This window comes from Balaenoptera borealis, assembly GCF_965194805.1.
Source record: "Balaenoptera borealis genome assembly, chromosome: 2".
In the NCBI taxonomy this organism is placed as follows: Eukaryota; Metazoa; Chordata; class Mammalia; order Artiodactyla; family Balaenopteridae; genus Balaenoptera; species Balaenoptera borealis.
In genome coordinates this window covers 146,311,543-146,334,546 of record NC_138867.1, presented here as the reverse complement: position 1 = coordinate 146,334,546, position 23,004 = coordinate 146,311,543, and the positions used below count along the sequence as shown (strand labels likewise).

The following is a 23,004-nucleotide window of genomic DNA, read 5'->3' as shown; positions in this document are numbered from 1 at the left end:
ATTTTGGAGATTAATCTCCTGTAGGTCACTTTGTTTGTTTGTAAATATTTCCTCCCAGTATTAGGTTGTCTTTTCATTTTGTTTATGGTTTCCTTTACTGTACAAAAGCTTATAAGTTTGAATAGGTCCCATTTGTTTATTTTTGCTTTTATTTCTATTGCCTTGGGAGACTGACCTAAGAAAACATTGGTATGATATATGTCAGAAAATATTTTGCCTATGTTCTCTTCTAGGAGTTTTATGCTGTCATGTCTTATATTTAAGTCTTTAAACCATTTTGAGTTTATTTTTGTGTATGGCATTAAAGAATGTTCTATTTTCATTTTTTTACATGTAGCTGTCCAGTTTTCCCAGCACCACTTATTGAAGAGACTGTCTTTTCTCCACTGTATACTCTTGCCTCTTTTGTCATAGATTAAATGACCATAGGTGTGTGGGTTTATTTCTGGGCTTTCTAGCCTATTCCTTTGATCTATATTTCTATTTTTGTCCCAGTACCATAGTATTTTGACAACTGTAGCTTTGTAGCATAGTCTGAAGTCAGAGAGCCTGATTCCTCCAGCTCCGTTTTTCTTTTTCAAATAGCTTTGGCTATACGGGGTCTTCTGTGTTTCCATACAAATTGTAAAATTTTGTGGTCTAGTTCTGTGAAAAATGCCATTGGTAATTTGATAGGGATTGCATTGAATCTGTAGATTGCCTTGGGTAGTATAGTCACTTGACAATATTGATTCTTCCAATCCAAGAACATGGTATGTCTCTCCATCTATTTGTGCCATGTTCAAGTTCTTTCATCAGCATCTTATAGTTTTCAGAGTACAGGTCTTTTTCCTCCTTAGGTAGGTTTATTCCTAGGTATTTTATTCTTTTTGATGCGATGGTAAGTGGGATTGTTTCCTTAATTTCTCTTTCTGATCTCTTGTTGTGAGTGTACAGAAATACAAGTGATTTCTGTGCGTTATTTTGTATCCTGCAACTTTACCACTGATGAGCTCTAGTAGTTTTCTGGTAGCATCTTTAGGATTGTCTATATATAGTATCATGTCATCTGCAAACAGTGACAGTTTTACATCTTCTTTTCCAATTTGGATTCCTATTATTTCTTTTCCTTCTCTGATTGCCATGGCTAGGACTTCCAAGACTATGTTGAATAAAAGTGGCAAGACTGGACATCCTTGTCTTGTTCCTGACCTTAGAGGAAATGCTTTCAGCTTTTCACCAATGAGAATGATGTTTGCTGTGGGTTTGTCATATATGGCCTTTATTCGGTTGAGGTAGGTTCCCTCTATGCCCACTTTCTGGAGAGTTTTTATCATAAGTGGGTGTTGAATTTTGTCAAAAGCTTTTTCTGCATCTGTTGAGATGATCATATGGTTTTTATTCTTCAATTTGTCGATGTAGTGTATCACAATGATTTGTGGATATTGAAAAATCCTTGCATCCCTGGGATAAATCCCACTTGATAAGGGTGCACAATCCTTTTAGTGTATCGTTGGATTTGGTTTGCTAGTGTTTTGTTGAGGATTTTTGCATCTATGTTCATCAATGATATTGGCCTGTAATTTTTTTCATGTGTGGTAAGTTTGTCTGGTTTTGGTATCAGGGTGATGGTGGCCTCATAGAATGAGTTTGGGAGTGTTCCTTCCTTGCAATTTTTTGAAACAGTTTCAGAAGGATAGGTGTTAATTCCTCTCTAAATGTTTGAAAGAATTCGATTGTGAAGCCATCTGGTCCTGGACTTTGGTTTGTTGGAAATTTTTATTCACAGTTTCGATTTCAGTACTTGTGATTGTTCTGTTCATATTTTCTATTTCTTCCTGGTTGGGTCTTGGATGGTTATACCTTTCTGAGAATTTGTCCATTTTTTCTAGGTTGTCCATTTTATTGGTGTATAGTGATCTCTTACAATCCTTTGTATTTCTGTGGTGTCCATTGTAACTTCTCCTTTTCCATTTCTAATTTTATTGATATGAGCCCTCTCCCTTTTTTTCTTGATGAGTCTCACTAAAGGTTTATCAATTTTATCTTTCAAAGAGCCAGCTTTTAGTTTCATTGATCTTTTCAATTGTTTTCTTCATCTCCATTTCATTTGTTTCTGCTCTGATCGTTAAGATTTCTTTCCTTCTACTAACTTTGAGTTTTGTTTGTCATTCTTTCTCTAGTTGTTTTGGGTGTAAGGTTAGGTGTTTATTTGTGATTTTTCTTGTTTCCTGAGGTAAGATTGTATTTCTATAGACTTCCCTCTTAGAACTGCTTTTGCTGCATCCCATAGGTTTTGGATGACCATGTTTTCGTTGTCTTTTGTCTCTAGGTATTTTTTTATTTCCTCTTTGATGTCTTCAGTGATCCATTGGTTGTTTAGTAGCATATTGTTTAGCCAGAACATCTAGGTCTGGACTCCAGCTTTGTAACTTACTAGTCTGTAACCCCAGCCCCATGATTTGACCTCTCTGCGGCTCAGTTTTCTCAATTGTAAAATGAGGATAGTAGTGATATCCTCATAAGGATGGTAGATGGACTGAGTGGGTCGGAACAGAGTTTGGCACATAAGACGCGCTTTTGGAGTCTCTGTTGCTGTTGTGTTTGCTGCCGTTGCTATTCTTGGCCTCGTCTGTAGATGGCGTCACTTCCAGCCCTGGCGTCCTAAGGTTCTGCAACCTCAAGTCACAGTTCCAGCCCCAACTGGCAGAGGGACTTTGGTGTAGTCACCCCATCTGAGCCACTCAAGCTGCCTGTGTGTACATAGAGATAAGAGTTACTGTCTTACCCTCCTAGTTGGGGAGGAAGAAGAAAGGCAAGGTGCTCAAAGGGCTAAAAAAAAACAAACAAGCAGTCAAAGCCTCATGCAGTTGCTGAACCCTAGTATCAAGGAGACTTTAGCACTTTGGTTCTTCTTAAACCAATCCTGTCAAGAGCACAAGTGGGTGATGTTGATTTGGGGACTCAGTGTCTGCCCATAGTATATTTCAAACCTACCTACAGCACAGGAAACAGACCAAGCCCTCTCCTTCCCAAATCTCCTCCTCTGAGAAATAACTTCACCAAAACTCATAGGAGAAAAGCCCTCACAGCATCATGGGACTGGAGTGGGAGTGGGGTGACCTGAAGCCCCAGAGCGGCAATGGAGGGGAGCCCGGCCCTCAGACAGAGAGATGCAAGGTCCATCCAGGTTGTCTCAGAGCACCGGGGTCTCCTTCAGAGCCAGGAAACCTCCCATTAGTCATCTTGGCAGAAAAGCCAAAGGATGGAGTTCCTTGGCTGGAAGAATCTCAGTCAGCATTGTTATTATATAATCCAAAAACGGGACTAAGAGGCCTTGGGGGTGGTTGAGGAGGAAGCTTTGAAAACTCTGGGTCTGGTTGTGCCATTTCCTAGCTGTGAACACAGGCAAGGAGTAACTGAGTATCTCAGAGCCTCAGATTCTTTGTCTGTAGATAATGTTAAATAATATTATTATCAAGTTATAATATTTAATAATACATAAATATAGTATTAATGATATTATTAGCAATAACATTAATCTTGCTAGGTTGATGGGACAAATTATGTATATTGTACATCTAATGTGGTATATACTAATATAGTATGTCACACACCTGTCACAAATTAACAATCATGGTGTTAATAAGAATGTTAATATTACTAGTAGTACTATAATACTAAACAGAGAGGCTTTTAAAAATAACACTGGCCCAGCAATTAGGGAATGAGAATTCTAGCTTGAACACAAACCTGCTGAAAGATTCCTTACAACATCGTTCACCCCTCTGTGCCCCAGCCACGTGGAGCTGAGAAGTTCTAGTTCTAATCTCAGGATCGGCTGCTTCTGTGACCTTGGTCAAGTCACCAAACCACATCACAGTATGTTAGATAGTAACAGTGACCCAGCCCTTCTCAGGCGAGGAGGTCTTGGGTGGAAAGATCTTTCGAAAGCCTAAAGAAACTTAGGCATAAGATTTTCTTCTTCACCTTTTGAGCTGTGTGACCATGAGGCAAGTGTTGTGAGGTCAACCTCCTCATGAAGCCATCCTCCCGCCAGCCTTCCTGCCCACGATCAAGTCTTTCTAGCGTCCCTTCCTCTTACCATTACTACTAATCACAACTACTGCCTTTTGGTATCACATGTCATGGTCTAGGTACTACTAATCGTATGCGAAAGATGGCAAGATGACGTTCAGAAAGGTTAAGCAATTTGTCCAAGGTCACACCCAACTGGGGTGTGACTCAAGCTAGTACATGACCCAACTGGGGATTCAAAACCAGTCCTCTCTGCCTCCAAAAACCTATGCTCTTAACAACGTATACTTAACAAGTCGATGGACTTCCTTTCAGGTCCTAAAGGAGGTTAGTAGTAGTAGTAGAAGTGGTAATGGTAGAATCTAAGGGATGAAAATTACCTCCAGTCCTTATACAACCTTGCCTGTCACAAACAAGGAAACTGAAGCTCCCAGTCTGAGTAGGGACTTGTCAGAGCTCCTAAGCAGCATCTGGTGACTCGGCTGCCCGCGGGTCCTCACTCACAAGGCCGCACTCTCTGCCTGCAGGGCTACGTCAACCTGCTCTTCTGGTACCAGTTCTTCTGCGGTTTCTCTGGCTCCACCATGATCGATTACTGGCAGTTGATCTTCTTCAATCTCTTCTTCACCTCCTTGCCTCCTCTTGTCTTCGGAGTCCTCGATAAAGACATCTCTATGGAAACACTCCTGGCGTTGCCTGAGCTATACAAGAGTGGCCAGAACTCTGAGGTAAGGGGCCCGGGCAGGCGGGGGGGATGACCTCCAGCTCCTCCCTTGAGGTGTCAGAGGAGTGCTGGGCTGGCAGTCCTGTGTTCCGGTCACCGCTCTGCCACTTACCTCCCATGTGACCTGGAAACGCTGCTCCCTGTTTCTGGCCTGTTTCTCATTTGCTGTTGAAGGTGATGGACCAGACCAGTGGGTATTTTTCTTTTCAGTTATTTCTTAATTACATCACACATTAATACAGGACTGCCCTAGTTAAAGGGGAAGAGGGCTTACAGAAAGATCCCATCACCCTTATCTGGTCTTTGTCTGTAGGCTTTCAACAGAACGCCCAAGGCTCGGTTTGGGAACCCCTGGACTAAACCCGTTAGAACAGTCTCTTACAAGGCGCAGAGGCCACACTGATGCCCTAAATGATCTGGAGAAGTCAGACAGCAGGCAGCCCGACTAGCACAGACACGGGCCAGGAGCTTGGAGGCAGAGAGGGGACCTGACTGCCTCAAAGGGGGGGCTCTGGGAAAAGGGATGTCGATATGCACAAGGGTACCTTTGCACCTGGGGAAAAGGAGGGCAAAGCCAGATGTGGTGCTTGAGAGCTGGTGGTATTTTGGGGACAGCCAGTGCAGAACCAAGCCCCATCCTAACCCAGAGACAGGTGGAGAGCAACACAGCGACCCCAGCACTTCAAGCAAGGGAGACGGGGCGATGGCACGCATACATCCTGGGCCCTTCTAACTGTCTCCTTCCCAGAGGCGAGCTAGCTGCGTAATGTCTTCCTGGAGTAACTAACATTAAAAGAAGTTAATGTGGCAAAAACATACAATGTGAACAGTTTCACTTTTCCCAGGGAAGGCAAGAAGAGTGAAGCACACAGTGAGAAAGCTTGTCTCTGAAGCCATTGAGCTCTTGGGAACCTGTGACCCTGGACTGTGATTGAGAGTTCTCTTTCAGATGCTATTCAGAAACCTCAGAATCTCTAAACTTACCAAGTTTGTATTAGCACTAACAATGTGCTAATGAATGATAATCATTCATTATCATTTGGTAATAATTTGGTAATATATTTGGTAGCTGAGCCCTTACTAGCTACCAAAGTACAGTTGCATTTAGACCTCTTGAAACCCAAGGGAATAGTTGGTGGTGTTTTTCTCTACTTTCTAAGGAAGAAGAAACAATTCTCAAAGAAAGAAGTTTAGTGACTTTCACTAAGGTCACACAGTGCTGGAACTTGACCTGAGGTCTGTCACCCCCAGGCCCATGCTCTTAATCGTTCCATTCTATTGCCTCTAAGATAAGAAGCATCGTAAGTGCCGTGTTGTCTAGTCCAGCCGTGCACAAGAAAGTCGCTTACAAAGAACAGAGGCTTGCTTTGATGGTGGTTACTGTTGATGTGTTATTTCCTGGCAGTGCTATAATCTGCTGACTTTCTGGATTTCCATGGCGGATGCGTTCTACCAGAGCCTCGTCTGTTTCTTTATCCCCTACCTGGTAAGTTGTATAGTCCCATTCTAACCATACAAATAGCAGGGTAGAACTGGACCTGTTTATATGAAATCCCAGACTAATAGTTTCCTAATAGCATCTTCAGAGCAGGGGCTCCAAAGAGGAGGCCTGCAGACTCCACCCTACCCTGGGTATTCAAAAAGTCAGAATATTTTACCAAAACGTCTTAATTTCTGCCAGCTTCTGAAACACTGACAGTTATCATTACACTGGGTCATTTTTCCCTTGTGGCGAGAATCCAGGGTTGACTCACTGCCCTGCTTAGATGGGGGGCATGTGCTCCAGTTTGCCATAGTCCCCACCATGCCCTTTTGTGTCATGCCTGGCCTTCTTCACTCATTTACCGCTTCTTACTTGAGCACTGAAGGTATTTGAATTTGCAACCCTTGGTTTATATTTAGATTTGTGCTTCCGAGGTCAAGGCAGGAAGTTCTGATAATAAGGAATACTACATTATATGAAATAAAAACAAGAATGCAGATAGTAAGGGATACCAGCCCCATCTCAATTTGGTTCCCCAGTTTAAAGAGTGAGAATTTATATAGCATAGGATATCTGTAGTCATCCTAGACAGGGAACTCAGGTGTGGGGTAATTGCTCCCAGGAAACCAGTGGTGTCTAGTTTCTGGCTCATGTTCGTTTGCAAATAGCAACACGATGAGTGTTGAGGTGGGCATTTTGTGCTTTCTTTGAATTTCCAGGTTTAAAATACCCTCCCTGGTCAGGCCTCTGCTTGCCTTTCCTGCTTCATCTTTTGCCCTTACTATGTGCTCAACAGACCTACCATCTAGGACGATTTGGACTTTTCACCCTCAGTTCTGGCCTTTGCCTGGTCTGCCTTTCCTCTCTCTTTTCAAGAGACTAACTCCTCTTATTATAGTCTCAGCTGATTCCTCTCTTGTACTTGCTTCCATTATAGCATTTATACCCTTAAATTGTACCACATTTGCCCTGCCTAGTTGGTCTCTTAACTCCTTGAAAGTGGACACAGCAGTGTCTTTAGCAGTTGGCATTGTGCCTGGTAGGTACTCAGTAAATTCTTTCTTGACTCCTTCTGCAATGTTCTGGAATACTCATCATGGCTTCCTTTGCAAATGCTTTTTAAAGAGTTTAGTCCTGTCAACTCACTCCTTCTCTTGTCTGTCCCTTGGGTCAGCTCCACCTGATGGCAGCTGGATACCTTCTCCCCAGCCTGCCCCTCCCTTGACACCTGCCTTCACTGATGTTTTACAATCACTTGTCAAAGCCAAGGCCTTCAGTCCATGGGCACATCTGCCAGTGCCTGTTTGTTCCTCCTCTGCAGACCTACAAGGATTCTGATATCGACGTCTTTACCTTTGGGACACCCATCAACACCGTTTCCCTCGCCACAATCCTCCTGCACCAGGCAATGGAAATGAAGACCTGGGTAAGTGCCCCAGAGCCCTTATGGCCTAAAAATCGTGTTCCTGTTCATCAACCACCTTCAGATTTCTGAGCTGCTTTACTCAACCACCTTCAGATTTCTGAGCTGCTTTACTCCACATAATTGATCCACTGGATAAATACATACTGAACTCCTACCTGTGTTCCACTTGTACAGGGATAAAGAGGTAGAGAAGATAAAGCTGCTGGCCTCAACTTTGTAACCATCTAGCCAGGATGAAAAAACTAATTCATAAAGAACAATGAGAGAATTTGTTGCCAAAATACATATTTTTGATTAAAAAATTCAGGGGTGTTTGAGAGACGAGGAAAACATTAGACTGATCATACTTGAAGCTGTGTTAGGGAGGTATGCTCCCCATTTAACTTGGGGGTAAAAGATTAGAAGACTGTCTCCATGTAAGCATATCTCAAGCACATCCAAATATCACATTTTAGTATCTAAAAAGGTAACACTATCTTTCTCATTAAATTCGACTAGTCAATGATAATTATAAAAACAAAGAGCTTAAAATTATATGCCAGGTATATATCTACATGATTTAATGTATTATCTTACTTAACCTCCCAGAGCCCTTCGTGTTAGATGGGATTTGGAGCGTTTTGTTGTTTTATTGAGATATGATTGACATACATCACTGTATAAGTTTAAGTTGTACAACATAATATCTTGACATACATATATAGTCGACACTTGAACAGTTTGGGGTTTAGGGGCGCCAACCCTCCACGCAGGGGAAAATCCACACATAACTTTACTGTTGGCCCTCCGTACCTGCAGTTCCACATCCATGGTTTCAATCGTGTAGTACTATAGTATGTATTTAGTGAAAAAAATCTGTGTATAAGTGGACCCGTGCAGTTCAAACCTGTGTTGTTCAAGAGTCAACTGTATAGCAAAGTGATGAATGTTAACTAAACTTACTGTGGAAATCCTTTTGCAATATACGCATGTGTTAGGTATTTTTTTTAATTCCCATTTTATAGATATAGAAATGAATATAAAGAGGTTAAGAAACTTTCCCCAAGTAGTTCAAGACAGAAGCAAGTTTGAACCCTGGCCAGCTGACTCTTGACCTTTTAACCTCTGTACTAATAGTGTGAGAAGGTAAGACTGACTGCTGCAGGGAGACCACTTGACAGAAAGCTCTGTCTTTAGCCAAGCTGAAATGGCTCTTTCTGAAAGCATTTGTGTTAACCATTTAGAAGACTTCCCCAAGTAGGCTCAGTGTGTTCCCAGCATTCCGCAGTGGGACTTCCTCCCCACGCCCTAGTATCACAGGTTAGGCCAGGCCCTGACATTGGGCAGTGGCTGATACGAGCCACCCAAGGGAGCTTCCAGATCACGGAAGCCACCCAAGGGAGCTTCCAGATCACGGAGTTCCCATCTGGAAAACCCCTTTGTTCCAATTCATGCCAATGACGGATAGACCAAAATGATGAAAACGAAAAGGCCTAGCCAAGCTTAAGTACAGGATAAATTTCTTTCAGAACCACCAGAAAAACCACTTAGTTTTATCAGAAGCTGTGAGGAAGGCAGACAAGAGTCATAACTTTAATACTGGGAACTGAGCCAAGCTAAGGAAACATTTAGAACTCTTGAAAATACAAAAATTTTTGTCATTGAAATTAGACTGGGCACTGGCTAAAAGTAAACTATCAAATTGGAAGGTAGTATTGGGTACCCATCCAGAATGCCACACAAATATGAAAATGTAATCAAGAGGAATGGGGGCTAGAATAAATGGTTCCAGCAGCTACATAATAGGAGTCAGAGTCACAGAAGAACAAGCAAAGAATAGTAGAGAAGCAGTATCTGAAGAGATCATCACTGAGAACGACGATTAATCAAAATAAACCTGGGTATATTGCCTGGTATATCATAGTAAAACTGTACAGTGTGAAAGACAGAGACAATCTTAAAGTCTGCCAGAGACTATGCACAAATTACTTGAAATTTAACAGCAGTTAAAAAAACAGTAGAAACCAAAAAAACAATGGAGTAATTATCTTCAAAGAAAGACCTGAGGCAAAATAACAAACAGTTACACTATCAATCACTTAAGACTAAGTAATAAATGACATTTTCAGATAAACTCTGTAAGGTCTACCACCCACAGACCCTCACTAAAGGAAGAAAGAAACATGCAAGAACATAAAAGCTAAAACTACAAGAAACACATAATGGCCAGGAAGGGCTGTTCAATAGGTAATTAACGTATGCTGAAGACTTCATTGTGAATAGGAAGAAAATAGAAATACACACTTAAATTGTTCCAGAAAGTCAACATTTATTATCTCCTAAAATTTAAGATTAAGCATAAAGGAGAGGAAAGAAATTAGAGGAATATAGGAAACTATCAATTCTCCAGGCTGTAGGGAAGAGGAAAAGGTAAGAGCAAAGAAAATGATGGCAAAAATAAAAAATATGTTCAAAATAAAGCCAAATATATCAGTACTCATAATAAATGTAAATGGATTTAATTTGCCTATTAAAAGCAAAATTTATCAGATTGGACTTTTTTCATCCAGTGAATATAAAGAGAAATGGAAAAACTTAACAATTCTAGTATGAGGTTTTTATAGAACTCTATCAGAAACAGACATAGATCAAGCTTTGAATAAACCACCACATTTGACCTAATGTAGTTAGAGCTAATATATAAAATCCTGCTCTACACAAATAGTAAACATGCATCTTTCAAAGACACCTGGACCATATACCAAAAATTTAAAGAAAAAGACCAAATTCTAAATCACAAAGGACTCTGAAAGAATCATTATCATAAAGAACGTATTTTCTGACAACAATGCATTTAGATTAAAAACAAGCAATAAAAATATAGCCAAACAAGCCTAACATGACTGGATACTTCAAAAAGCACATCTAAATATGCAATTCATGAGGTCAAGAGTAAATCATGATGGAAATTATACTTATTGCTGCTGAACAACTATAAAAATATTATATATGCAAACTTGTGGGATGCACCTAAAGCTTTTACTATGAAAAACAAAAAGATGAAAAAGAGGTAAGTTAAAAAATTCAACTCGAGGAACTTAAAAAAGTTATCATGTAAACCTAAAGAAAAAGATAAGAGAAAAATCAAGGAAACAATAGGAAAGATCAGTAAGACCAAAACTGAGCTCTTCAAAACCCTAATGAAAACACATCTCTGACAAAACTGATCCAGGGGAAGACACAGGAAGAGAAGACCACAAAAATACTACTAGGAATGAAAAAGACTGCAATTATGAATATACAGTCATCTCTTAGTACCTGCGGGGGACTGGTTCTAGGACCTCCATGGATACCAAAACCCATGGATACTCAAGTCCTTTAGATAAAATGGCATAGAACATTCAGCCCTCCGTATCTACAGATGCGAAACTTGCATACACAAAGGTCCATGTAATCAATTTTTTAAATATTTTTCTGAAAATTTAAAGCAAGTCAATAATTTCTTTAAATGGGGACTTCCCTGGTGGTGCAGTGGTTAAGAATCCGCCTGCCAATGCAGGGGACACAGGTTCAAGTCCGGAAAGATCCCACATGCTGCGGAGCAACTAAGCCTGTGCTCTGCAACAAGAGAAGCCACTGCAGTGAGAAGCCCACCCACAGCAACGAAGACCCAACGCAGCCAAATAAAAATAAATAAAGACTTGGCTTTTTTAATTAATTAATTTATTTTTGGCTGCATTGAGTCTTCTGCTGCGTGTGGGCTTTCTCTAGTTGCAGCAAGCGGGGGCCACTCTTCATCGCGGTGCGCGGGCCTCTCACTATCGTGGCCTCTCTTGTTGCGGAGCACAGGCTCCAGACGCGCAGGCTCAGTAGTTGTGGCTCACGGGCCCAGTTGCTCCGCGGCACGTGGGATCTTCCCAGACCAGGGCTCGAACCCGTGTCCCCTTCATTGGCAGGCAGATTCCCAACCACTGCGTCACCAGGGAAGTCCCAAGACTTGACCTTTTAAAAATAATAATAAAAATAATAATTCCTTTAAATGTAAAATTTACCAAAACAATCAAAATCATTCAGCAAACATGAATAAACCAATCACTATTACAGAAATTGAATCGGTAACCCTGTTCCTAAAGACACCAAGCCAAAGGATTATAAAGGTCAGTTTGACCAAACTTATAAGGGACAGATAATTCCTATCTCATACCCATTGTTTCATGGATTCAAAAAAATAGAAAATATAGGCAATTCAATGTTCATGGCTAAAATAATTAATTGATATGAAAATGAGCATGGATTGTTCAAGAAAACAAAATTACAGACCAATCTGTTCAATGAATATAAATATAAAAAATTCTAAATAAAATATTGCCACACTAACTCAGTAGCACGTTAAACATAATAAAGCCCAACCAAGGAACTTTCATATTCTGTTGGTAAACTATAAACTGATACCACCATTCTAGAGAGCAATTTGAAAATAGCTAGAGGAGTTTAAGTACTCATTATATGCTATGACGCAATTCCACTTCTAAATATGCACCCTAGGCCATCATCCTTTTGCACATGTATATACATAGACATGTACAAGAATGCTTGTTTCTTCATTGTTCTTAATAGCAAAAAAAAAAAAAAAATCGGAAACAGCTTAAATGTTCATTAACAGGAAAATAAATAGAGGCATATTCATACACTAGAACAGTTAAAATGAATAAATTAGAATGGCATTTATCAACAAAAATAAAGGTCCAAAGCATAATTCAGGGGGATACTTATAAAATTAAAAAGCATCCATTAACATGGATACATAAACATGTATATATAAAATACACAGAAGAATGATGAACACTGAGTTTATTTTCAAGATTAACGAGAAGGCATTTGCAAGGGATACATGGGTGCTTGAATTATCTGTAAGGCTTAATCTCTTAATAAAATCTGAGGCAAATATGTGTAGAGGAAGAAAAAAAATTTTCCCTCTACCCTTCTAGGTTCTCAGCTTAGACACTCCTGTAATAAAAGACAGATTAATGGGAGAAAAACAAAAGTTTAATAAATACTTCCTATACACATGGGACAGGCCAGGAAACTGAGTAACTTTCTGAAATGGCCCTGGCCACCACCTTAAATACCATCTCTAGCTAAAGACAAAAGAAGTTTTGAGGCTAGGGGAGGCCAGATATTGGAGTTGATAAAGATTTCCTAGAAATGTAGAATTGTCCTTTTCTTCCAGGTACAGAGAGGGAGACACCCTTACAAATGGAGATTTCCCTTATAACTGTAAATGTCTCTTACAAAAAGATAACTTCTTTTCAGTTTCCAGAGCTCCTCCTCTGTCTGCTGTTTCTTAAAAATAACCAGCTCAAGATAATCCTTATGCCAGAGACTTACTTTGGGCTGATATATTCTGCTCCCCTTTATATAGCATAAGGTTAAAAATGATAAAGCTGGATGTCAAGTATATGAGATTTGTTGACTATGTGCTTGAAATATTTCACAATAATTTAATTACTTTTTTTTAAACACCAGCACAAGATATTTCCCAAGAGGATCTCTGCTCTCCATGACCCTCTTAACCATTAGGTATCTTATTAACCTTTCAAAATTGCCCTGTAAATAATCAGGCCTCAATGTGTAATATATTAAATGGGTAATGACTGGTCGTTCGGCCCTCTTTCTCAGACCACTGCATTCATCTGCTTTAAAAGACAGAACCTGTTCCTTTCACTCACCATTCAGCACTATTAATCCACCTAATGCATCTCTAGACCAGGTATCCTGGTAGTTACTGGTGATTTCTGTTGCTCTTGGGAAAGGAGTTAGTTAGCTACTAGAATCATTATGAAAAAAGTGTTTCCCTTTTTAAAGTGCTTGAAGCAGAGGGAGAATGTCTTTCTTCCCTGGGTAGAAATCTAACATGAATTTTAAGAGCTGTGTCAGCTTTCACAGTCCCCACCAAAGTGATTTAAAAAGTTAGCTAACTGCTTTCTTTTTCAGGAACAGGCGCTAGGATATTCAAACCACCTCTTCCACTGAAAACAAATTAATGTGTGTATATACATATATATATATATTTATGTATTTAATATATGTATACATATATACATATATAAACATATATATGTATACACACATATAATGTATATATATATATACACACACGTATATATGTATACATACGGTAAAGGTATGAAATAGATGACAGGATAGTTAAAGACCAAAGCCTCTGGGAAAGTGGGTTTGTAGAGAAGCAAGCTGAGCCAAAGCCTCTGTTTTCTTCAAAGCGTTTGCAACCCTGCCCAAAATGAACTTTTTGGCAGACTTCATTGAACGTAAAGTTCAGAAATTAAAACCCAGGCTGCTAAAGTGGGAGTCTAATAAGAGATCACATTAAATTAGGACCCCAAAGGCTCTACCTTCAGAGTAGAAGGTATACCCAAAAGTGGACTTACCTGCACTCCCCTCCCCAGCAGGGACTGTACAGATTGTTCCCACTGTGCTGAAGAGACCAGGGAGAATCAGTAAAAAGGACTTATCCTGGGAAATGGACCATGGGCTGGCCTCACACAGATTTGCAGCCCAGATTCTTTGTACCACCTGGGTGAGCCAAATTTTGACCTATGAATTCAGTTTAAAGTAACTGACAGTGCCCAAGGATATTACAAAATACACACACACCCTCTCCAGGGAAAGTTTTCCTAAGCCTCAAAGTATCCCCACTAATTTTCCAAGGCCGAGAAGCGTCACATATTCAAAAATAAAGAAGCTCATTATCATACTAAGTAAAGTAAGCCAGACAGAGAAAGACAAATATATGATATCACTTATATCATAATTTTTTTTAAAAGATACAAATGAACTTATTTACAAAACAGAAATAGACCCACAGACATAGAAAACAAACTTATGGTTACCAAAGGGGAAAGGGGTGGGGGAGGGGGAGGGATAAAGTGGGGAATTACCATACACACACAACTATATACAAAATAGATAACCAACAAGGACCTACTGTATAGCACAGGCAACTGTACTCAATATTTTGTAATAACCTATAAGGGAAAAGAATCTGAAAAAGAATATATATATATATATATATAACTGAATCACTGCAACTATACTTCAATTAAAATAAATATATATAATAATAAACAATAGACTTTAAGAAGATTTTTGCACTATATAACAACAGATCGCATTAAGAAATTTCAATAACTCTCAAATGAGTTAGAAAAATAAAATTTTCAAAAACACACAAAAAATAAATAATAAAGCTCAAAATGAAACAAGAACTCATTAATGAGGATCACAAGCACAAACATCAGTAACAAATATCTCAGGTACTGGAATTATCAGATATAAATCATAGAAAAGGTTTGTTTGCTATGTTTAAAGAAGATTAAGCTTTAAAATATCTGCAAGAATTGGAAAACCATGCAAAGAAACCTAGAAGATGTGAAAAAAGACCAAATAAAACTTTTAGAAATTAAAAAATACAGTAACTGTAATTTAAGTTTCAATGGCTGGATTAACAGCAGATTAGGCACAGCTGAGGGGAGAATTAGTGAACTGGTCAAATTATCCAGAATATAAAACAAAAGTAAAATAATGAAAATTATGGAACAGATATTGAGATATATAGAAGATATGGTGGTATCTTAAAAGATCTAACATACATTTGATTAGAGTCTCAGAAGGAAAGGAGGAGAAAATGAGACAGAGGCAATATTTGAAAAGATAGTGACTTGAGAATTTTGCAAAAGTAATGAAAGACATCAATCCACGAATTCAAGAAGATCAGCAAAACCCAAGCAAGATAAATTTAAAAATCCACACTTATAAGAAAACTATAGAACACTGAAGATGAAGTAAAAATCATAAAAGCAGCCACGTTATAAGAGACTTCCTTCTAAGGAATAACAGATAAAGAGTTGCTAACTTCTCAATAGCAACAACACAAGCCAGAAGATAGTGAAATGCTAGCTTAAATATACTAAAAGAAAAACTTCCCAACAAGATCAAAAATAGCTTTTAAGAATGAGAATGAAATAATGGATCAGAGAATGCATCACCAGCAGACTTTCACGAAAGGAAATTCTAAAGGATGTACAGCCATCCCTCAGTATCCACAGGGGATTGGTTCCAGGACCCAATGCAAATACCAAAATCTGTGGATGCTCAAGTCCCATAATCAGTCCTCCATATCTGTGGATTCAACCAACCACAGATCAGGTAATACTGTAGTATTTGTTGAGAAAAATCCACATGTAAGTGGACCCGCACAGTTCAAACCCATGTTGCTCAAAGGTCAACTCTATTTACAGTATAAGGAAAGACACCCCAATGTTCACTGCAGCACAGTTTACAATAGCCAAGACATGGAAGCACCCTAAATGTCCATCGACAGAGGAATGGATAAAGAAGATGTGGTACATATATACAATGGAATATTACTCGGCCATTAAAAAGAATGAAATAATGCCATTTGCAACAACATGGATGGACCTGGAGATTATCATACTAAGTAAAGTAAGTCAGAGAAAGATGAATATCATATGATATCACTTCTATGCAGAATCTTTGATACAAATGAACTTATTTACAAAACAGCAACACTCACAGACTTAGAGAACAAACTTATAGTTACCGGGGGAAAGGAGGGTGGGAGGGACAGATTGGGAGATTGGGATTGACATGTACACACTACTATATTTAAAATAGATAACCAACAAGGACCTACTGTATATAGCACAGGGAACTCAATATTCTGTAGTAACCTAAATGGGAAAAGAATTTGAAAAAGAAGAGATACTTGTATACGTATAACTGAATCACTTTGCTGTACACCTGAAACTAATGCAACATTGTTAATCAACTACACTCTAATATAAAATTTTTTTAAAAAGTATAAGGAAAGAAAGCTCAGATGGAAAGTCCAAAATGCAAGAGGGAATGAAGGCATAGAAAGTGTCAAGCATGTAAGTAAATCTTAATGAATATTGACCATACTAAACTGTAATAATGACTTATGTGATTTAAAAAGATGACAGAATTTAAATACACAGTAGCAATGAGTTATGAATCAGGAGGGAGGTAAACAAAGTTAATGTATTCTAAAGTTAATGTATTCAGGAGGAGGGAAACATAGGAACTTTATACCACAGTAAGTTAAAACTGCTTATTAGCATTTATTGAGTAATCACTAAGGAATGGAAATGAAATATATAACTTTCAAACTAGTAGATGGGGAAATGAAATTATATGGAATTGTCAGTAAGTTTAAAAGAGGACAAGAATTGGAAGGAAAGCAGCATAAAACAGGCAGGGCAAAATGAGATCAGACTACAGAAGACTGCACTGCTTCGGAAATGAATAACTGACAGCCACATGTGGAAAAAATGAATTCATCACACAAACATAATACTGAGGAAAAAAGACAAAAGTCACACCAAATACGATTAACTTTTAAAAACAGACTATTAAGGGAGAAACATAGGTAGTAAAACTAAAGAATATCATGAAAATTATCACCAAAGTCAAGGTGATTTAGGGGTTTCCAGGGTATGTGTGTTCAAATTCTGGGTGGTAGCAACATAGGTGTTTACTTTATCATAAGCCATTAAATGGCACACTTTTTAAAATTGTTTATAGGTATGTGGCATTTCCAAAAAAAGAAGTTTAAAACAAGTTAAAGTAGCGTGACTGCATTCCCCTCTAATCTAAGCTATCCCTTCAACAGTGTTTACTTCTTTCCTTCCACAGACCGTCATCCACGGGCTTGTTCTCGCAGGCAGCTTCCTGATGTACTTTGTGGTATCCCTAGTGTACAACGCCACCTGCGTCATCTGCAACAGTCCCATCAACCCCTACAGGGTGATGGAAGGCCAGCTCTCGGACCCCACTTTCTACCTCGTCTGCTTCCTCACACCGGTCGTGGCTCTTCTCCCAAGGTTTGAACAGGGGGTGCTATTTTCTTCCTAGAACTACCACTCTCCCCTCAATCAGCCATTTTCATAGCCCAAGAGTCAGGAGTTTGACTCCAGCTGGGATGCTTGAGGCTGTTGTTTGAAAGACAGGGAGCTAGGACAGAAAGAATAATGAACTTGGAGGCAAATAGCACGGACTCTGGTCCCAGCTCAGCCACAGAGCAGCAAAGTCACCAAATCTGGCAGAACCTCTGTTATAACATCTGTAAAATGAGAATACTAATTCCTACCCTCCTGCCCTACAAACTTTTTTGTGTAAAAAGAATCATTTTGAAAAGCTCTATAGTCCTTTATTCCTTAGCCCAGGAGTCTCACTCTCAAATGCCTACAGGGACAGGTAAGCAACAGCAGCAAACCAGGTGAAGTACAGACATTAGGAGAAGGAACTTCTAAGCTTCAGCCTATCACTGCCACAAGGAAAGATCAAGACTAGCATTTCAGAGCTTTAGATTTTTCCCAGAAATTCAAATTTTGCATGAAATAGCCAACTTTTTAATACTACTCAAATTTGTTAAAACACACACACACCCTGTATTTGCCAAATAAATCATTCATGCAGAGGGACTATTTCTAACATTTCCAGCCTAAATCCTCTACATTCACCTTTTCCCGGAAAATAGCAACAGCAACAACAACGCCTGGCGTGTCCTTAGAATTTACTCTTGACACATGCTTTTCTATCTAGCTCCTCATTTGCCTTTTGCAAAATCACCTAGAAATCAGGCAAAGCTGTGGTTGTAGTCCTACTTGCTCATGGAACAGCTTAAGTCCTATGAGGCACCAGAATGTGTCCTCCAGCCCACCACAAGTCACAGTGGGAGCTGAGTTCTCCCAACTCGGAGGCCAGTATTCTGTTCTCCATCCCACGCTCTCTAGTCAGAGCATTCGGTGAACTTAATGATGCTGTACCCAGAGGCAAGACTCAGCCTCTCCCCATCCTTAGGATCTCATCTGCTCTGAACATTGAAATTCAGCTACTTTTATCATTATAAGCCACAGTCAAGAAGCCATTGCAACATTGTGTAGAACTTTTTCTAATCCAAAATTAGGCAGAGAGCCATTAGCATGCTTTGCTTCCTTTAATAAGTTTGGCAGCTTGCTCAACCTAGTTTGGGCTCCATTTCTTCTTCCTAAGCCACCTCAGAACCTTGACATCTGATGCAGGGTTTAGAGGCTGAAGATACCAATATGACAAACACTATTGTGAACTCAGCAAACGGCTGAGTATGCACTGTGGACGCAGCCTCCCTGCTTGGCCCCTACTGGCCTCTACAGCCTTCTCCCCCTGCTCCCAAAGCTCAAACTTTGGGCTCCACATCACCAAGCTTCTTGGACTTCCCTAAAGGCTCCCTGCTCTCTCCCCTTCCTGCCTGTGTTCATGCTGTCCCTTCTATTCAAAATGCCCTTCGTTACCAGACCTCCTCACCCTTTGACATCATTTCAGTCATGAGCAATTCCAGAACCCTTGCATGACTGACTTCACCTACCTCCCTCAGGCTGAAACAGATCCCCCTCGCTCATGTGTTCCCATGACCTGGGTCTATCTGTCACTACTACCTTTAGCCCACATTATCTGTTTTATCTGTTTGTCTTGGTCTGACCATTAACTCCTGGAAGGAAGGTATCTCCTTATCATTATATAACCCACAGCTAGCAGAGTTCTTGTCACGTAGGCTGCCCTCAGAGATAAATGAGAAAAAGATGCTAAAGAAACAGAAAGATGAATAAAACAGAACTCTTGCTCTCAAGAAGTCTACAACCCAGCAGACAATTCAGACAGAAGTTTGATTGTAATACAGGTGAAAGTAACTAGTATTAAAAGAGGGCCCTGGGACTGAAGAGTGGGAAGCAATTAAGCACAAGCCTCAGAGGACATTATTTCCCACCCACCCCCTTTCTCAGCCCAACCCCTTGGGAGACAGAGCCTGGGAGAGACCATGAAGGTCCTGCCCTCACTGGAAAAGGGCATCAAATATGTGGGTTAAATATTTTTGTCCACACTTTTTGGGGTTAAACACGGTTATGATCACCTCTGACCAAGGACTGACCTCCTCTGTTCTGTGTCTTATTTGGGGTATGGAAAGAGCAAATCATCAGCGGAGGATTCTTGTCCTACCCTTGGCTAGAAGACACATGTGGAGCCAGAGGCTACCAGCTTGATGAGGGTTGTTGAAAAGTGTGAACGTTCTTGGAAAAGACAAACGCTCAGCATTACAGCTTGTTAAACAAATGAGGGACAACTTAACTTAGGGAAGAGTCAGCAAATATTTTCTTGCCAGTTACCACAGTGCGTAAGTTAAATCTCTGCTTATTCTATATTATCATCATAAACTTGAATTCCTGTTTAATTCTGTTGCCTAAGCAAGGCAAAGAGATTTCCTTTGACAGAGAAAGGATTATTTTAATAGCTCCAAGGACTGTTGACTTGTAACCTTAGAACAATTAATTTTTGTTACAGACGTCTACATGATAGAATGTTTGCTATAGAAAACTCTATTTGTTCACTTAAAGATGTAAGCTGTACTTATAATAAGATTGATTTCACTCACCAAGCTTGTGATAATTAGCCACTAACCGTGACCTCACTTATCTCTGTCTAATTACTTCAACCAGTATAAAGGAACTATATGGATTCTCTTAAACTAAGAGAAAGTAAGTTTCTTTTGTTTTATCTCTTAAATAACTAACACACAAACTCTAAAACACAATGCAGCATCGTAATTCGCTACAATAGAGCCCTTGGACACTCTTCATTTAGCTTCAGTAACACAGAACTCTCTTGGTTTTTCTCCTACTTCTTCTTTGTTTCCTTTGCTGGTTCATGTCTTTGACATGGTGTATTGTCAAGCCTTTGTCCTAGGTTCTCTTGTCTTCTCACTTTAATTCTTTCCATAAACATAGCAACCACTATTGTGAAGTTAAATATCATTTTTCACAAATGAATCTCTAATATAAACTCCCAGCCCAGATCTTTCTAGTTACCTATGCCTCACCAGCACTGGGCCTGCTACGTCTGAGAAAAGTGGGAGACATCTATAATTTAATTCACTATCTACCTTCTGTCACCACCACCATCCCAGAAACCTGGCTCTCTTCCCGAGTTCCTTTCATCCACTGTGACCCACTTAGGATCAAGGCAGGCCCATGAGACTTATCCTTGATACCACCCACCACCACATGCCCCTCTCTCGCCCATCACCAAGACCTGACAATTTTATCTGCTAACCTATTTCTCAGTAGGTATTTCCATCTGCTATTTCCATTTCTACAGCCACCACCATGGATAGGTTACAAGACTTTCATTCCGAATTACTTCAATAGTCTCCTATTGGGTTTTACTCTAATCCATTATCATTGTGTCAAAGTGTAATCGTGTCAGGTTCATAACTTTCCAAGGCCTTCCCAAGGCCTTTACAATAATGCACAAAACCCAAAACATTCCCCATGGTCCTTGCCTGCTCTGACCCTGCCAACCCCTCTGTGTCCTATTCCTTCACTCTCCACACTGCAGCCACTGAGCCCAGGATTTGGTTCTCACCCCCCTCTTTGCCTGGCTTCCTCCTATGCGTCCCTCAGTCCTCACCTTTAATGTCTCCTCCTCAAGGAAGGTCTCTTGCACCAGATCACGTGTTTGACACTCTCACTGCTCTTTCGGCTTCTAACTAACTCTGTTCCTGTGCTTCCTGACAGCAAGATTCCTGTCAGTCTGGTTCCCAGCTTAATAATCCCTTGGGGCTTGGCCCGTTGTAGGAACTTGACAGGTATTTGTTCACTAAATGGACAGAGAGGGAAGTTGGTAGCTTGGGGGAATGTTTAAACTGAGAAAATTCCAGTTTCCCGCAAGAAGTTGAGTCTTTCCTGAAACACATACGTATGACCACCTGCACTGCCTCCCTGGGTGAGATGAGAAAGAATGGGGAAAAGTTTCTGATTCCGTAGGATCTACTGTGGTCTTCAGAAACTCCTGCTCACTTTGAGATCATCCTGAATCTTTTAGACATAACAGAAGGATGGGAGCCTCTCTGCTTATAAGGCTTTAGAAATTTAAAAAAAAACATTTAAGGATTATTATTTTTGGAAAAGACCTTAGACGTCGTCTGGACCAACTGGATTACGCTTTAGATAAACTGACACCCAGAGAGGGCGTATGAGCTGCCCAGCGTCACAAGATGGTATATGCTTCTCCATAGATCACATAGTTTTAGTTACCTTCTTACCTAAACTTGGAACAGGAAAATATTCTAGGCACATATAGAGACCCCTGATTCCAGAGTCCACTACAGGCTACAGGAAGCTTGGCAGGGGAAAGGAACCTTGAGTTCACCATCAGGGAGCTCTATCAACTTCTCGGGAGACCTTAGGAAACCCATCTCATCACTTGGGACCTCAGTATCTTCATCTGGAAAACAGTGATAATACACTGATGCTGTGAAGCTAGCATAGCCTGTGGATTCAAGAAAAGAACGTACTGGGAAACTACTTTAAAATTATTAAGTCCCACAAAGAGTTGACATTCCAAAGCAAGTAAATTTGTCTAAATTAGATCAGCTCAGAAATAGAATGGACTGCCTCATGCATGGTAGATGAGAGAAAAGCCTCAGAATCCAGAGCACTTGGTCTTGACCACAGCTTGACCACTGTGTGGCTCTGGACAAATCATTCAATCTCTCAGTGCCTCAGTTTCCATGTCTGTACATAGCGGGAAACAAAAGTACCAACCGAATGGGATTTGGGGGAGAATAATATGAGTTAATAATATGTAAAGCACTTAGGATAGTCCTGGTACCTAACAAATGTGAGCTGTTATATTTTGTTGTTGAACTCCCCAGTACCAGAGGTGTACAGGCATAGATTTGATCCAACAGTCAAGAGAGTGGCAAAGATGATCTTTCCCGAATAAATGCTGGAGAGGGTGTGGAGAAAAGGGAACCCTCTTGCACTGTTGGTGGGAATGTAAATTGATACAGCCACTATGGAGAACAGTATGGAGGTTCCTGAAAAAACTAAACATAGAACTACCATACGACCCAGCAATCTCACTATTGGGCATATACCCTGAGAAAACCATAATTCAAAAACTGTCATGTACCACAATGTTCATTGCAGCTCTATTTACAATAGCCAGGACATGGAAGCAACCTAAGTGTCCACTGACAGATGAATGGATAAAGAAGATGTGGCACATATATACAATGGAATATTACTCAGCCATAAAAAGAAACGAAATTGAGTTATTTGTAGTGAGATGGATGGACCTAGAGTCTGTCATACAGAGTGAAGTCAGTCAGAAAGAGAAAAACAAATACCGTATGCTAACACATATATATGGAATCTAAAAAAAAAAGGTTCTGAAGAACCTAGGGGCAGGACAGGAATAAAGACGCAGTCGTAGAGA

The 23,004-nt window shown here is 40.0% G+C and overlaps 1 protein-coding gene and 1 long non-coding RNA gene across 10 annotated transcripts in view; one reads left to right on the top strand and one right to left on the bottom strand.

Moving 5' to 3' along the window:
* Positions 1-23,004, bottom strand: part of LOC309622728 — a 150,086-nt gene that overhangs the window by 2,987 nt on the left and 124,095 nt on the right. The window lies entirely within an intron of this gene.
* ATP10B (ATPase phospholipid transporting 10B (putative)) overlaps positions 1-23,004 on the top strand; it is a 298,840-nt gene that overhangs the window by 271,945 nt on the left and 3,891 nt on the right. For 3 of the 6 annotated variants that reach the window (XM_082378751.1, XM_082378750.1, XM_082378752.1), the window contains 4 exons: positions 4,545-4,745; positions 6,147-6,227; positions 7,546-7,650; positions 17,386-17,573. In XM_082378751.1, the coding sequence (XP_082234877.1) occupies positions 4,545-4,745; positions 6,147-6,227; positions 7,546-7,650; positions 17,386-17,573 (575 nt within the window). Of the gene's footprint in view, positions 1-4,544; positions 4,746-6,146; positions 6,228-7,398; positions 7,651-17,385; positions 17,574-19,693; positions 20,580-23,004 lie in introns of those variants that run through there. The other 3 variants (XR_014241061.1, XM_082378753.1, XM_082378754.1) reach the window with 3 other exon arrangements.